This window comes from Rana temporaria (genome assembly GCF_905171775.1).
Source record: "Rana temporaria chromosome 7 unlocalized genomic scaffold, aRanTem1.1 chr7c, whole genome shotgun sequence".
Lineage (NCBI taxonomy): Eukaryota > Metazoa > Chordata > Amphibia > Anura > Ranidae > Rana > Rana temporaria.
This window is the reverse complement of record NW_024404470.1, coordinates 300,980-316,574: the sequence shown is the minus strand read 5'-3', so window position 1 is coordinate 316,574 and position 15,595 is coordinate 300,980. Positions and strand designations below refer to the sequence as shown.

General features: G+C 49.3%; 1 protein-coding gene across 1 annotated transcript in view; it reads left to right on the top strand.

Annotated features, from left to right (window-relative positions):
- The first annotated feature begins 1,080 nt into the window (after positions 1-1,080).
- The window catches only part of TESK2 (testis associated actin remodelling kinase 2), a 101,421-nt gene continuing 86,906 nt past the window's right edge, over positions 1,081-15,595 (top strand). The window contains exon 1 of the mRNA XM_040334371.1: positions 1,081-1,394. Within this exon, the coding sequence (XP_040190305.1) occupies positions 1,182-1,394 (213 nt within the window). The 5' untranslated portion in view covers positions 1,081-1,181. The remainder of the gene's footprint in view (positions 1,395-15,595) is intronic.

Genomic DNA, 15,595 nt, shown 5'->3' with positions numbered 1-15,595 from the left:
TCTCTCTCTCTCTCTCTCTCTCTCTCTCTCTCTCTCTCTCTCTCTCTCTCTCCCCCTTCCTTCCTTCCTTCCTTCCTTCCTCCCTCCCTCCCTCCCTCCCTCCCTCCCTCTCTTCCTCCCTCCCTCTCTTCCTCCCTCCCTCTCTTCCTCCCTCCCTCTCTTCCTCCCTCCCTCTCTTCCTCCCTCCCTCTCTTCCTCTTTTTCTCTCTCTCTCTCTCTCTCTCTCTCTCTCTCTCTCTCTCTCTCTCTCTCTCTCTCTCTTCCTTCCTTCCTTCCTTCCTTCCTTCCTTCCTCCCTCCCTCCCTCCCTTCCTTCCTTCCTTCCTTCCTTCCTTCCTCCCTCCCTCCCTCCCTCCCTCCCTCCCTCCCTCCCTCCCTCCCTCCCTTCCTCTCTTCCTCCCTCCCTCTCTTCCTCCCTCCCTCTCTTCCTCCCTCCCTCCCTCTCTTCCTCCCTCCCTCTCTTCCTCCCTCCCTCTCTTCCTCCCTCCCTCCCTCCCTCCCTCTCTTCCTCTCTTCCTCCCTCCCTCTCTTCCCTCCTTTTCCTCTTCCTCTTCCCTCCCTTTTTCCTCTTCCCTCCCTTTTTCCTCTTCCCTCCCTTTTTCCTCTTCCCTCCCTTTTTCCTCTTTCCTCTTCCCTCCTCTTTCCTCTTCCCTCCTCTTTCCTCTTCCCTCCTCTTTCCTCTTCCCTCCTCTTTCCTCTTCCCTCCTCTTTCCTCTTCCCTCCTCTTTCCTCTTCCCTCCTCTTTCCTCCTCTTTCCTCCTCTTGCCTCTTCCTCCTCTTGCCTCTTGCCTCTTGCCTCTTCCTCCTCTTGCCTCTTCCTCCTCTTGCCTCTTCCTCCTCTTGCCTCTTGCCTCTTCCTCCTCTTGCCTCTTCCTCCTCTTCCTCTTGCCTCCTCTTCCTCTTGCCTCCTCCTCTTTATGTTCCCTTCTGTTATGTGGCAGTTCTGATGACATTGGGGTGTAGCGGAGGGGCGGGCACATGGGGTGTTGGGTACAAGGAAGGGGAGTTGGCGTAACATTGTATAACTATATCTAGAAATGAAACAATGTATAACATTTATTTTCTTCTTTTTTTGCAGTAGACTATCCGGAAAATCCCAACATTGATCCGCCCCAAAAATGTGAGCGCGGCTCGTCTTTGCCCCCCCTCCCCCTCCCCCACAGCCGGACATCTCAGGGAAGAATGGATCGGAATAAACGAAACTCGATCGCCGGCTTCCCCCCTCGCTTGGACCGGATTGACGACAGCGCCGGAGACGGGGTCATCGCGCCGATCGGGAGGTCCTACTCCTCGTCCTCCTACAGAGCGCTGATCAGCGCCTTCTCCTGCCTCACCCGACTCGATGATTTCACCTGTGAGAAGATCGGCTCCGGCTTCTTCTCCGAGGTGTTCAAGGTAAGCGGAGAATTATTCTGACAGCATCCCGCCTGATGACATCTGCCCATTGCTGGACGGCCCCCAGCGCTTTATACACAGAGGGTGTCGGTCACTGACTCCCGAATAAGGGGGGGTGCTAGAGTATCGGGTGATCATTCGCCATGGGGGGGATTTCTGCCGTGTGGCCGGTCACGGGGGTGTCTGCCGTGTGGCCGGTCACGGGGGTGTCTGCCGTGTGGCCGGTCACGGGGGTGTCTGCCGTGTGGCCGGTCACGGGGGTGTCTGCCGTGTGGCGGGTCACGGGGGTGTCTGCCGTGTGGCGGGTCACGGGGGTGTCTGCCGTGTGGCGGGTCACGGGGGTGTCTGCCGTGTGGCGGGTCACGGGGGTGTCTGCCGTGTGGCGGGTCACGGGGGTGTCTGCCGTGTGGCGGGTCACGGGGGTGTCTGCCGTGTGGCGGGTCACGGGGGTGTCTGCCGTGTGGCGGGTCACGGGGGTGTCTGCCGTGTGGCGGGTCACGGGGGTGTCTGCCGTGTGGCGGGTCACGGGGGTGTCTGCCGTGTGGCGGGTCACGGGGGTGTCTGCCGTGTGGCGGGTCACGGGAGTGGGGGGCGTGTGTTTTGAGGAGAGCCTCCAGCAGCAGTCATGTGACCGGTGTCGGGGCACCAATCAAAGATCATGTTTTCTGCACGGTTTTTCTGTCATGTCCTCATATGATGAGTTGGTGACTTAAAGTTATAAACAAAGGCACAACTTCTCTTTTTTTTTTGTGTGTTGGACAGAGGGGGGAGGGATGAGACCCCCTGTCAGTTTTTATTGCTGTCTGTGGCCCCTGTTGGAGAGATTCACCCCTCTGTTTTCTTTGATTCTCATTGAATGAAAATCCCCAGATTTTGGGTTGTCGCCAGAAAAATAATAATAATAGAGGGGAAATCTTCCGATGGGGGTCACTGGTTGTGTTGACCTGGGGGGGGGGGGGGGGGCGGATTCCCCAAAGAATCCCCTTAATTTTCAGGGATTTCCTCTCACTTCCTGGAAGTGAAATCTCTATAATGGGACACAAATGGGTTATAACCCTCCCTTGCCCCATTAATAATAAAAAAAGACTTAGTTAGACTTACCAGTGACGGTATTTCTAAGAGCCTTTCAGGACAACCTTGGAGAGAGCGCAGCTCCGCCTCTTCATTAGGAAACACATGCTAATCTTTAAAAGCCCTCCTCTTCCACCATGGCCTCAGTTATTGTGGTCCGACCCTCTGGAAGACAAAGCACAGAAAACCACAACACCATGATAGATTTTATAACTTATTACTTTAACACTTAGGGAGGGATACAGCGGTTGTCCTGAAAGGCTCTTAGAAATACCGTCACCGGTAAGTCTAAGTCTTTCTCCAGTCGCCTTTCAGGACAACCTTGGAGAGGATAAACAAGTAACTTACCCTAGGGTGGGACTACTGCTTGCAGAACCTTTCTGCCAAAGGCTTGGTCTGCGGCAGACAATAGATCCAACCTGTAGTGCCTTAGGAACGTTGAGTAGTTGCTCCAAGTGGCGGCCTTGCAGATCTGCTCAGGTATAGCGCCGGCTCTTTCGGCCCAGGAGACTGCAGTTGACCTTGTTGAGTGTGCCACAATACCTGAGGGAGGCACGACTCCTTTGGCTTTATAGGCTTCTGTAATAGCAAGTTTAAGCCATCTGGCTAAAGTACTTTTGGATGCTTTTTCCCCCTTGCGGGGACCTGAGAAAGCTACAAAGAGAGCATTTGACTTTCTGAAATCTCTGGTGACAGAAAGAAACTGTAAAAGACACCTTTTCACGTCTAGTGTATGGAATGCTTCTTCTCCAGCATTAGAAGGGTTTAAAGCAAAAGTGGGTAACACTATTTCCTGTGACCGGTGAAATTTTGATGACACTTTCGGAAGAAATGAAGGATCCGTCTGAAGGATCACTCGGTCTGGAAAAATTCTTAGGAAGGGTTCAGTGATGGCCAGAGCTTAGAGCTCACTGATTCGTCTTGCTGACGTAATAGCCACCAAAAAAACTGTTTTGAGGATTACGTTTTTCAAAGAAATATTCTCCAATGGTTCGAACGGAACTCTTGTCAAACCTTGTAGTACAACCGATAAGTCCCAACTGGGAAAACTTTTGAGGGTCACTGGTCTATTTCGAGCTAGTGCCCTAAAAAACCTGGAAATTAAAGGTTCTCTGGACAGAGTTTTTTCTAAGTAAACAGAAAGAGCCGCTACCTGTGTCTTTAAGGTACTGGCTGCAAGTCCTTTTTCCATTCCTTCATGGAGAAATTCTAGTACTGAGACCACACTTTTAGTTTGAAAGGTCTTGGAAGAACACCATGAGTTATACTTCTTCCACACTTTAAGATAAATTGATCTTGTTACCTCCTTCCTACTGGACAGAAGAGTTTTTTACAACCTTGTCAGACAAGCCTTTGTTTTTCAAAATGTCTTCCTCAGAAACCAAGCGCTTGGATGTAACCTGTCTGTTTCTGGGTGACACACAGATCCCTGCGTTAGAAGGTCCTTCTTGGGAGGCAACTTCCATGGAGGTTTTGCGGCTAGGTTCAGTATGGTTGCGAACCAAGGCCTCTTTGGCCAAAAGGGAGCAATCAGAATTAGGTCTGTTTTCTCTTCTCTGAATTTCCTTAGGACCAATGGAATCAAGGGAAAGGGGGGAAAGGCGTAGCACAGATGGTAATCCCAGGGATGAGCTAGAGCATCTATGCCCATCGCCTGGTCTTCTCTGTGGAGAGAAAAGAAGTCTTGAACTTTCGTGTTTTGCTGACTGGCAAAAAGGTCTACTTGGGGATGTCCCCATTCCTTGGAGATCATGTTGAAAATCTCCTGATTTAGACTCCATTCTGCTTCTATTACTTTCCTTCTGCTCAGAAGATCTGCCAGCAGATTTTGGGATCCTTTTAGGTGGATTGCTGACAAAGAGGCCACATTTTTCTCCGCCCAAGTCAGTAACTGGCCAGTTCCATCAAACCCTGGCTCCTGGTCCCGCCTTGTCTGGTCACATAGGCCACTGCTGTAGTGTTGTCCGACAAGATTTGAACATGACAACCCTTCAGCATCTGTTGAAAAGCCAGGAGACCCATAAAAATGGCTTTTAGCTCTCGCCAATTTGATGATCTCCTTGCCTCCACTTTGGTCCATGACCCTTGTGCGGTCTGTCCATCCAGGTGGGCTCCCCATCCCCACGAACTTGCGTCTGTTGTCAGACGTTTGTCCGAGGGAAGGACCCATGAGAGACCTTTTGTGAGATTGGAAGGATCTCTCCACCACCAGAGGGACCGCTTTACCTTTGATGTTAGAGAGAAGGTTTTCTCCAGTGACTCCTGGTGAGACCACTCCTGTAGGATGTTCCTTTGTAGGGGTCTGGAATGAAGCCTTGCCCATTGAATGGCAGGAATCGAGGCCGTGAGTTGACCTAGGACTGCCATGGCAGAACGTACTGACACTGAGAGATTCGTTTGAATCTGGCTCACTGCAGAAACTACTTTTTCTACTTTTTCTTGAGGGAGAAACACTTTCTGTAGAACTGAATTGATGGTGTAACCGAGGAACCTCATCTCCTGTGAGGGGTCCAGGTTTGATTTTTCTAGATTCAATATCCACCCCAGGCTCTCGAGATGAGCCTGTGACGTCTGGAGATCTGAAACCAGCTGATCCCTTGAACCTGCAAAGAATAAGAGGTCGTCCAGATAAGGAACAACTGAGACCCCCCTCAGTTTGAGGCTCCAAGGCTTCCGCCATCACTTTTGTAAAGATCCTTGGTGAGGATGAGAGGCCGAACGGCAGAGCCCTGAATTGGAGGTGCCATATTGAAGTTCCCAAGTTTATTGCCAAGCGTAGAAACTTTTGTGAGGCCTGTGCTATTGGCACGTGTAGATACGCATCCCTTAGATCCAGAGAGGCCATGAAGCACTCTGGTGTTAATAACTTTGTGATGGAATAAATGGTGTCCATCCGGAAGTGCTTGTACCTTATAGTTTTGTTCAGGATCTTCAAGTTCAAAATTAGGCGATATTTGCCTGAAGGCTTTTTTACTAAAAATATGTGGGAGTAAAACCCTCTTCCCTCCTGATCTTTTGGGACTTGGACAATAACTTCCTGTTGGATCAGATCCTTTAGAAGGTTCATCATTGCGGAAGCTTTTTCCCGATCCCTTGGTAGGGCTGTCACATAAAACCTGCAAGGAGGGCACTCTGAAAACTCCAGATTGTATCCTTGTGTAACTATGTTTTTCACGAAGGGGCTCTTGGTCAGAAGGCTTCACTGAGAAGAGAAAGCAGACAGTCTTCCCCCCACAGGAGTCAGATTGTCACTTGTCTTTTGAAGACTGATCTTGGGGTGACTTAAAGAGGATACCTCCTCTTCCCCTACCTCTTTGAGGAAACCAGCGCTTTTTGTTTTCTTCTTTTTTGGAGGTTTGTGGAAAAGAACGAAAATTCTTTTTAACAGGTTGTTTCTTAGCCGGGAAAGCCTTCTTTTTGTCGGCTGTTCTATCCAGAATTTTTTCAAGATCAGGCCCAAACAGTAAGTCCCCTGAGAAGGGTAACCCGCAGAGTTTGATTTTAGAGGCTGTGTCCCCTGTCCAGGTTTTCAGCCATACTGCACGTCTGGCTGAATTCACCAGGGCAGAAGATCTAGCTGACAACTTAATTGATTCAGCTGACGCATCAGCCATGTACCTGATTGATTTTAAAATCAATGGAAAGGATTCCAAGATATCCTTCCTTGGTGTACCAGCTTCTACATGGTTCATCAGCTTTTCCACCCAACACTCCAAGTTTCTTGCCACCACTGTGGAGGCCATTGCAGGTTTTAGACTAAGAGAAGTAGAGTCCCAAGTTTTCTTTAACAGGGAGTCCGCTCTTTTGTCCATGGGATCTTTTACTATCCCCATGTCTTCGAACGCAAGATCCGTGCGTCGAGACACCTGGGAAAAAGCAGCATCTACTTTTGGCTTTTTATTCCAGGCTTCAGAGTCTTTATCTTCAAAGGGAAATCTTTTCCTTAGACTTTTAGAAAAGAAGGGGCCCCTTTCTGGATCTTTCCACTCTTTTCTAATAGTATCTGATACTACTTTGTGAACTGGAAAAACCTTGTGTTTGGAGGCATCCAGACCCTGGTACATTTTGTCATGAAGAGATAATTGTACCTCCTCTTCTTGAATATCAAGTGTAGTATAAATTGCTTCAAGAAGATCATCTACTTCATCTAGAGAGACTTTGTATCTGGAATTTCTGTACTCTCCTTCCTCTTCCTCCTCATCTGAATCCCTGAGTGAGCGAAGAGTACTTGTCCCTTCATCCCCTGAATCCACTACCTCTGACCTCGAGGTGGAAGCTTTTGGGCTGGGTGGTAAATGTTGGGGTTCAGCTTGCGCTGCTGGAGTCTGAACCAACATAGATTTGACCGAGTTCAAAGAACTTGCAAGTTCTTGTACTGAAGAAAATAACACTTTATATTGCTGGGATGTTTCTTCTTCTACTAAATCCTTAATACAGGATTTACACCTTGCCTTCTGCCATGAATCTCTAAGAGGGTTTCTGCAGGAAGGACATTTCCTTTGAGTTGGTGGCTTTTTAGTTTTTTGTTTCTCCTAAAAACACAAAAAAGGGTATTTTACCATTGGAGAAACAATAGGTTTTTTACAAACAAGGAAAAAACCGCCACCACTTTAAAAGGAAGATGTGATAGAAAAAGATCCGCAGTTAACCAAACACCACCCAGTGCAAACTGTCAGGGACCGAGAGAAGTTACCTCTGACCCTGCAGTACAGGCTCCCTAAAGGAGGACAAATAACAAAAAAAACACATAAGCCCAATAGTAAGGATAGAGGCACCGCTGTACCCCCCCTACCTGGACCTGAGCAGCGTCTGAGGCGCCTGTCTCCGCCATGGCTGTTGGTTCTCCTTCCATCGCCGAGAGAAACACAGCCGGGATTTTAAATCTTTCCCGGGTCCGCGCGTCATCAAAGACGGCCGGAACCGGAAGACGCCGCTCTTAGGCCTGTCCCCTGACCTCTGCGTTGCTAGGCGACGTGGACCACGCGTCGCCACGCCTCTACAGGAAACTACGCCGCTGTGCATGACGTCACCCGCCCGCCAGGACCCGGGACCGTCATGCGGCGTTTCAAAAACAAACACCGCCAACGCGGTAGTGTGCCGCCCGGCCACCTGAGCCAGAAACAGCGGACCCCTGGGCACTCAGCGCCGTTTCCTGTAGAGCCTTCACTCCACTGAGCAGGGAGAGGCTGGAGACTCCGGAGGACCCCCCCCACCCTTAGGGGAGCCTGGGATGGCCACTGCACACCAAACAGATACCGATAAGGTAAGGCTTACCCCTCCAACCTTGGAAAGAGCGCAGCACCCCTGGTCCACAAGCATGCGCTTCCACCATGGTGGAGGAAACACAATAACTGAGGCCATGGTGGAAGAGGAGGGCTTTTAAAGATTAGCATGTGTTTCCTAATGAAGAGGCGGAGCTGCGCTCTCTCCAAGGTTGTCCTGAAAGGCGACTGGAGAAAGAGTTTTGCCTATAGTTCTACTTTAAACATGCCAGTACATAGGGGGGGGGGGAGACTCCGTCATACCAGTACATAGGGGGGGGGGGAGACTCCGTCATACCAGTACATGGGGGGGGGGGGGAGACTCCGTCATACCAGTACATGGGGGGGGGGGGAGACTCCGTCATACCAGTACATGGGGGGGGGGGGGGAGACTCCGTCATACCAGTACATGGGGGGGAGGGGCCACATATCAGGAATGGGAAGTGTTTGGTTTACTAGTTGTTTGCACAGTTCTAATTGTAAAAGATCAGAACTGGATACACTTGGGGGGGGGGGGGGGATTGTTTGCGATCAGAACTGGATGTCCTTGGTGCCGATCATCAGAACTGGATGTCCTCACGTGGGGGGGGGGGGCGATCAGAACTGGATGTCCTCACGTGGGGGGGCGATCAGAACTGGATGTCCTCACGTGGGGGGGCGATCAGAACTGGATGTCCTCGGTGTCTTTTCTCTCTGGAGGCTCCTAATCTGTATTCTCTTCCCTGGGGAGAGTCGATCGTGTTTCCAGTCACGCGTTCCGTATCTTCCCCACCACAGTTTATGACTTCCCCCGCTGTGTGTACAACGAGCGCTTTTCAATCATTGCTTTGTGTCACGTTTTCACACGGAAAATGATTGTCAGTATAAAGGTTGTGTAATGGGGAGCGGACGGCTGACTTCCCGATCATCGATCGTGGACTTTTTTTTTTTACAGCTTGACTCCCAATATATAATGATATGAGGCGATCCTGATCGATATATATAAAGATAATATATGTGTGTGTGTGTATATAATGTGTGAACTTCATCTGTTCACTTCCTCATTTCACCTAAAATGACACTTCAAGACTCGCCGGCCTTCAACCGCTTCCCTACCGGGGTGTTTCTTAAGCCTTAACCACTTCAGCCCCGGACCATTACGCAGGTAAAGGACCGGGCCCCTTTTTGCGATTCGGCGCTGCGTCGCTTTAACAGACAATTGCGCAGTCGTGCGACGTGGCTCCCAAACAAAATTGGGGTCCTTTTTCCCCCCACAAATAGAGCTTTCTTTTGGTGGTATTTGATCACCTCTGCGGTTTCAATTTTTTGCGCTATAAACAAAAATAGAGCGACAATTTTGAAAAAAATTCTATATTTTTTACTTTTTACAAGGGTAGTCCCGATACCGATACCAGTATCGGCATCGCTCATAGTCCCGGGGTTATATTGTAGGCAGAGTGCTGTATGATCGGCATCGCTCATAGTCCCGGGGTTATATTGTAGGCAGAGTGCTGTATGATCGGCATCGCTCATAGTCCCAGGATTATATTGTAGGCAGAGTGCTGTATGATCGGCATCGCTCATAGTCCCAGGATTATATTGTAGGCAGAGTGCTGTATGATCGGCATCGCTCATAGTCCCGGGTTTATATTGTAGGCAGAGTGCTGTATGATCGGTCTCCGGCATTGCTCATAGTCCCGGGTTTATATTGTAGGCAGAGTGCTGTATGATCGGCATCGCTCATAGTCCCGGGGTTATATTGTAGGAAGAGTGCTGTATGATCGGAATCGCTCATAGTCCCGGGGTTATATTGTAGGAAGAGTGCTGTATGATCGGCATCGCTCATAGTCCCGGGGTTATATTGTAGGAAGAGTGCTGTATGATCGGAATCGCTCATAGTCCCGGGGTTATATTGTAGGAAGAGTGCTGTATGATCGGCATCACTCATAGTCCTGGGTTATATTGTAGGCAGAGTGTTGTATGATCGGCATCGCTCATAGTCCCGGGGTTATATTGTAGGCAGAGTGCTGTATGATCGGCATCGCTCATAGTCCCGGGGTTATATTGTAGGCAGAGTGCTGTATGATCGGCATCGCTCATAGTCCCGGGGTTATATTGTAGGCAGAGTGCTGTATGATCGGCATCGCTCATAGTCCCGGGGTTATATTGTAGGCAGAGTGCTGTATGATCGGCATCGCTCATAGTCCCGGGTTATATTGTAGGCAGAGTGCTGTATGATCGGCATCGCTCATAGTCCCGGGGTTATATTGTAGGCAGAGTGCTGTATGATCGGCATCACTCATAGTCCCGGGGTTATATTGTAGGCAGAGTGCTGTATGATCGGCATCGCTCATAGTCCCGGGGTTATATTGTAGGCAGAGTGCTGTATGATCGGCATCGCTCATAGTCCCGGGGTTATATTGTAGGCAGAGTGCTGTATGATCGGCATCGCTCATAGTCCCAGGATTATATTGTAGGCAGAGTGCTGTATGATCGGCATCGCTCATAGTCCCGGGGTTATATTGTAGGCAGAGTGCTGTATGATCGGCATCACTCATAGTCCCGGGGTTATATTGTAGGCAGAGTGCTGTATGATCGGCATCACTCATAGTCCCGGGGTTATATTGTAGGCAGAGTGCTGTATGATCGGCATCGCTCATAGTCCCGGGGTTATATTGTAGGCAGAGTGCTGTATGATCGGCATCACTCATAGTCCCGGGGTTATATTGTAGGCAGAGTGCTGTATGATCGGCATCGCTCATAGTCCCGGGGTTATATTGTAGGCAGAGTGCTGTATGATCGGCATCGCTCATAGTCCCGGGGTTATATTGTAGGCAGAGTGCTGTATGATCGGCATCGCTCATAGTCCCGGGGTTATATTGTAGGCAGAGTGCCTTTTATTCTTTGTGGGGTGTAGGGTGGGCAGATTGCTGTATTACCCCCCCCCCCCCGGGCATTACTCATGGTCTATGGGGGGGGGGGGTGGGGCTGTAGGTTAGTCATAGTTGCAAATGATCCCTCCAGTAACATTAGGGCTGACCTCTGCATTTTCCGGGATTTTAGTCATGCATTAAATTCCTATTTCTGGAAACGTCTGAAGGTTTTTTCTTTTGAAGTCCTGCACCTGACTCTGTACATGACGTTCCGCATTGTGCGCCGATCGCATCCTCACCGCCTCCTCCGTCTGCTAAATACACCTGAAAGATGCCAACTCAGCACTTTGTAATTTAGGAATGAATATTTGTAGGTTCTATATATTTTTTTTATATCGTTTATATCTATCTGGCCGCATTGTGCTGATTACAGATCACATCTGCTCAGGAAGTGTCGTTGCGACAGGCTGAGACCGTTGGGACATGCTGGCACTTATAGTTCCTCATCAGCTTGGAGGAAAAATGTCGTCTCTTTTTTGAGTTATAATATCTGTCCGGTCCCTTGATAAGTACAGAGTACTCTCCTCTCCCAGAAAAAGAAGGTTTGCACTTCCATGGGTAGACCACCTACTCCTGTGGCTAGAAAAGTTCCCATCGGGCCTCCAGCTGTAAGCCCAAGTCCAACGAACTTTCATTGGTCACACACTTGACCTAATTTTCAGACAAAATCTGGAAATAAGCATTTTAGAAAATGAACCATTGCCATGGACAGACCACCATGCAATCAAGTTCACAATCTCCAAAATCCCCCCAGTGTCAAAAGCACCCAAACCGGTGACAATACACTGGGCTAGGTCTCAGAAGAAGCTCCGCTCGGAACTCTTCAAATCTACCTTGAGAAACAAAATCAAAACAATCCAGCCTCAGCAAACAGCCGCTGATACACTGGACGCCATAAACGCAGCCTTGCTACACTCAGCCGACTTAGTAGCACCGAAACGCAAATTCGGCAGCCGCAGGAAAAAGTCTGGCTGGTTTAACAACCAGCTGTCGCTTCTGAAGCAAGAGCGCAGGAGGGCGGAAGCCGCCTGGAAAAGAAACCCTGCAGAGGATAATCTTATCTTCTACAGAGCAATAACAACACGATATCACAAAGAAATTTTCAAAGCCAAGAAACATCATTTTTCTATGGCGATTAACAGTTCCCTAAATCGCCCCCGCGAACTATTCAAAATGGTCACCCAGACCATGAATCCGGGATGTCTTGAAGTCCCCAACTCAGACACCCAAGAGTTCTGTAATGAACTATCAGATTTCTTCATTAGCAAAATTGAAAGAATCCGGGAAAGTATTCTGCAAAACAATACCCACCTCAATCCGGCTGTCAATCAGCCACAAAATTCCCGCAGAAACTTTCTGCACTCTACAAAATTCACTCTGGAGCCTATTTCCAGCGATACCACAAAAAATATCATCGGTGCCTTGCGGAACAGCACATCGCCCAATGATATCATCCCTACTAAACTGTTGAAGGATTGTGCCGACATTCTGGCACCACCCATCACACAGCTTATAAATCAGTCTTTTAAGGAAGGCATAGTGCCATCCATGCTGAAAGAGGGCATAATCCAGCCCATCCTGAAAAAACCGAATCTGGATCCCAAGGACCCAATTCACCGCCGCCCCATAACAGGCCTAAACGTTCTCTCTAAGATAATGGAGAAAATAGTGGTACAACAGCTGCAACAGCATCTAGATACCCATAACCTACTGGATCCATTACAATCAGGCTTCCGTCCTGGACACGGGACAGAAACGGCCTTACTTAAAATATGGGACGATGCCCTCGAGGCCGCAGACGAAGGAGAATCTTGTCTCCTAATTCTGCTGGACCTAAGCGCAGCCTTTGACACGGTAGATCACAAACTGTTACTGATGCGACTAGCTTCGGTAGCAGGAGTTGCAGAAGGTGATTTACCATGGTTTTCTTCCTTTCTTGAAAACCGATCACAAACAGTTAAATTGGGTTCTTTCACGTCTGAAAGGCGCACGGTGTCATGTGGAGTCCCCCAAGGATGCCCCCTGTCACCGGTGCTTTTCAACATCTATCTTCGCCCTCTCTTTGACATTATCAGCAGCCAAGAACTACTCTATCACTCTTATGCAGACGATACGCAACTGTACTTGCGCATCGGCAACAAAAAGAATCATCATCCAAGTTTAGAGAAATGTCTTGCTTTGATTGACAACTGGATGACCAACAGCCATCTTAAACTCAACAGTTCTAAAACAGAACTCCTTGTGTTTCAGGCCAGCCGAAAGAGTCAAGTGGTAACAACTTGGACTCCACCGCCCATTCTGGGGCAAATCATCAACCCTAGCTCCAAAGTCAAAAGTCTCGGGGTCATCTTTGACACCTTCATGACAATGGACGCACAAATAGGGTCAGTAGTCAGCGGAGCGCACTATCTGTTGCGCCTACTACGCAGACTTATTCCATTTATCCCCAAAGAAGACGTAGCGGTCGTGGTGGGAACAATCATAAACTCCAGACTGGACTATGCCAACGCACTGTACCTCGGACTCCCAAAGTACCAAATCTCCCGTCTGCAAGTCGTACAGAATACGGCCGCCAGACTGGTGACTGGGAAAAAAAAATGGGAATCAATCTCACCTTCGCTGAGAACCCTTCACTGGTTGCCAGTAAAAGACAGAATTGCATTTAAAGCACTCTGCCTTACACATAAGTGCATCCATGGGAAGGCTCCGCAATATCTTTGCGACAAGATAGAACCTCACAATTCGAATCGCGTTCTGTGATCCACCGACCAAAATCTGGTCAGGGTACCAAAAACTAAATACAAATCCAAAGGAGAAAGAAGGTTTGCTTTCCAGGGTCCTAGACTATGGAACGCTTTACCAACCAGCATTCGGTTGGAGGAAAACCACCTGATTTTCAGAAGACGGATCAAAACTCTGCTCTTTTGAGGTCATGAGTCACAAACAACTAGCGCCCAGAAGCGATTCAGTTCGCATGTGTTGCGCTCTATAAATTTTTCATTCATTCATTCATTCATTCATTGGAGGACATGGCCCTCCAAGCCCCTAAACTAGACATGGCCCTCCAAGCCCCTAAACTAGACATGGCCCTCCAAGCCCCTAAACTAGACATGGCCCTCCGAGCCCCTAACCTAAACTACCCCATATAGACATGGTCCTCCAAGCCCCTAACCTAAACTACCCCATATAGACGTGGCCCTCCGAGCCCCTAACCTAAACTACCCCATATAGACATGGTCCTCCAAGCCCCTAACCTAAACTACCCCATATAGACATGGTCCTCCAAGCCCCTAACCTAAACTACCCCATATAGACATGGTCCTCCAAGCCCCTAACCTAAACTACCCCATATAGACATGGTCCTCCAAGCCCCACGCTTAAACAAACCCAGATAGCCATGGTTCTCCAAGCTCCGAAGGTAATCTAATCCAGATGGACTTGGTCCTCCTAATCTAAGCTAGATAGCCATGCATCTCAAGCCTCCAACCCAGGGGTCTCCAAACTTTTTAAATGAAGGGCCAGTTTATTGTCCTTCAGACTTTGGGGGGGCCGGACCATGGCCATTGGGAGTAGAAAATGTCCAGGTATCTAGCAGGAGTAAACAATATGTCAGTGGTGACTAGTGCCCCAACGTTGGTGTCCATTGGAAAGAATTGTGCCCTTTTGATGGTTTCAGTTGGATGAATAATGCCCCATTGTTGAGGTCAGTGGATGGAATCGTGCTGCAAGGGTCTGGATAAAAGCAAGCAAAGGGCCACATCTGGCCCCAGGGCCGCAGTTTGGAAACCCCTTCTCTAACCTAATCTAACTCAGGCAGCCCCCCAGACTTTAGTTGGGCTGTACTCCTTGCATCTCTAGTGCAGGTATTTAAGTCTATGGGGGGGGGGGGGCTCTGTACGGGTTCAGCCTGCTCTGGAGAAGGAATGGAGTAAATGCTGGAGGAGGGGCCGACACTATCATGGGTAGACCACCTACTCCTGTGGCTAGAAAATGTTCCCATCGGGCCTCCAACTGTAAGCCCAAGTCCAACAAACTTTCATTGGAGGACATGGCCCTCCAAGCCCCTAAACTAGACTAATCCAGATAGACATGGCCCTCCGAGCCCCTAACCTAGACTAATCCAGATAGACATGGTCCTCCAAGCCCCTAACCTAAACTACCCCATATAGACATGGTCCTCTGAGCCCCTAGCCTAAACTACCCCATATAGACATGGTCCTCCGAGCCCCTAGCCTAAACTACCCCATATAGACATGGTCCTCCGAGCCCCTAGCCTAAACTACCCCATATAGACATGGTCCTCCGAGCCCCTAGCCTAAACTACCCCATATAGACATGGTCCTCTGAGCCCCTAGCCTAAACTACCCCATATAGACATGGTCCTCCGAGCCCCTAGCCTAAACTACCCCATATAGACATGGTCCTCCGAGCCCCTAGCCTAAACTACCCCATATAGACATGGTCCTCCGAGCCCCTAGCCTAAACTACCCCATATAGACATGGTCCTCCGAGCCCCTAGCCTAAACTACCCCATATAGACATGGTCCTCCAAGCCCCTAACCTAAACTACCCCATATAGACATGGTCCTCCGAGCCCCTAACCTAAACTACCCCATATAGACGTGGCCCTCCGAGCCCCTAACCTAAACTACCCCATATAGACATGGTCCTCCAAGCCCCTAACCTAAACTACCCCATATAGACATGGTCCTCCAAGCCCCTAACCTAAACTACCCCATATAGACATGGTCCTCCAAGCCCCTAACCTAAACTACCCCATATAGACATGGTCCTCCAAGCCCCTAACCTAAACTACCCCATATAGACATGGTCCTCCAAGCCCCTAACCTAAATTAATCCAGATAGACATGGTCCTCCAAGCCCCTAGCCTAAACTACCCCATATAGACATGGTCCTCTGAGCCCCTAGCCTAAACTACCCCATATAGACATGGTCC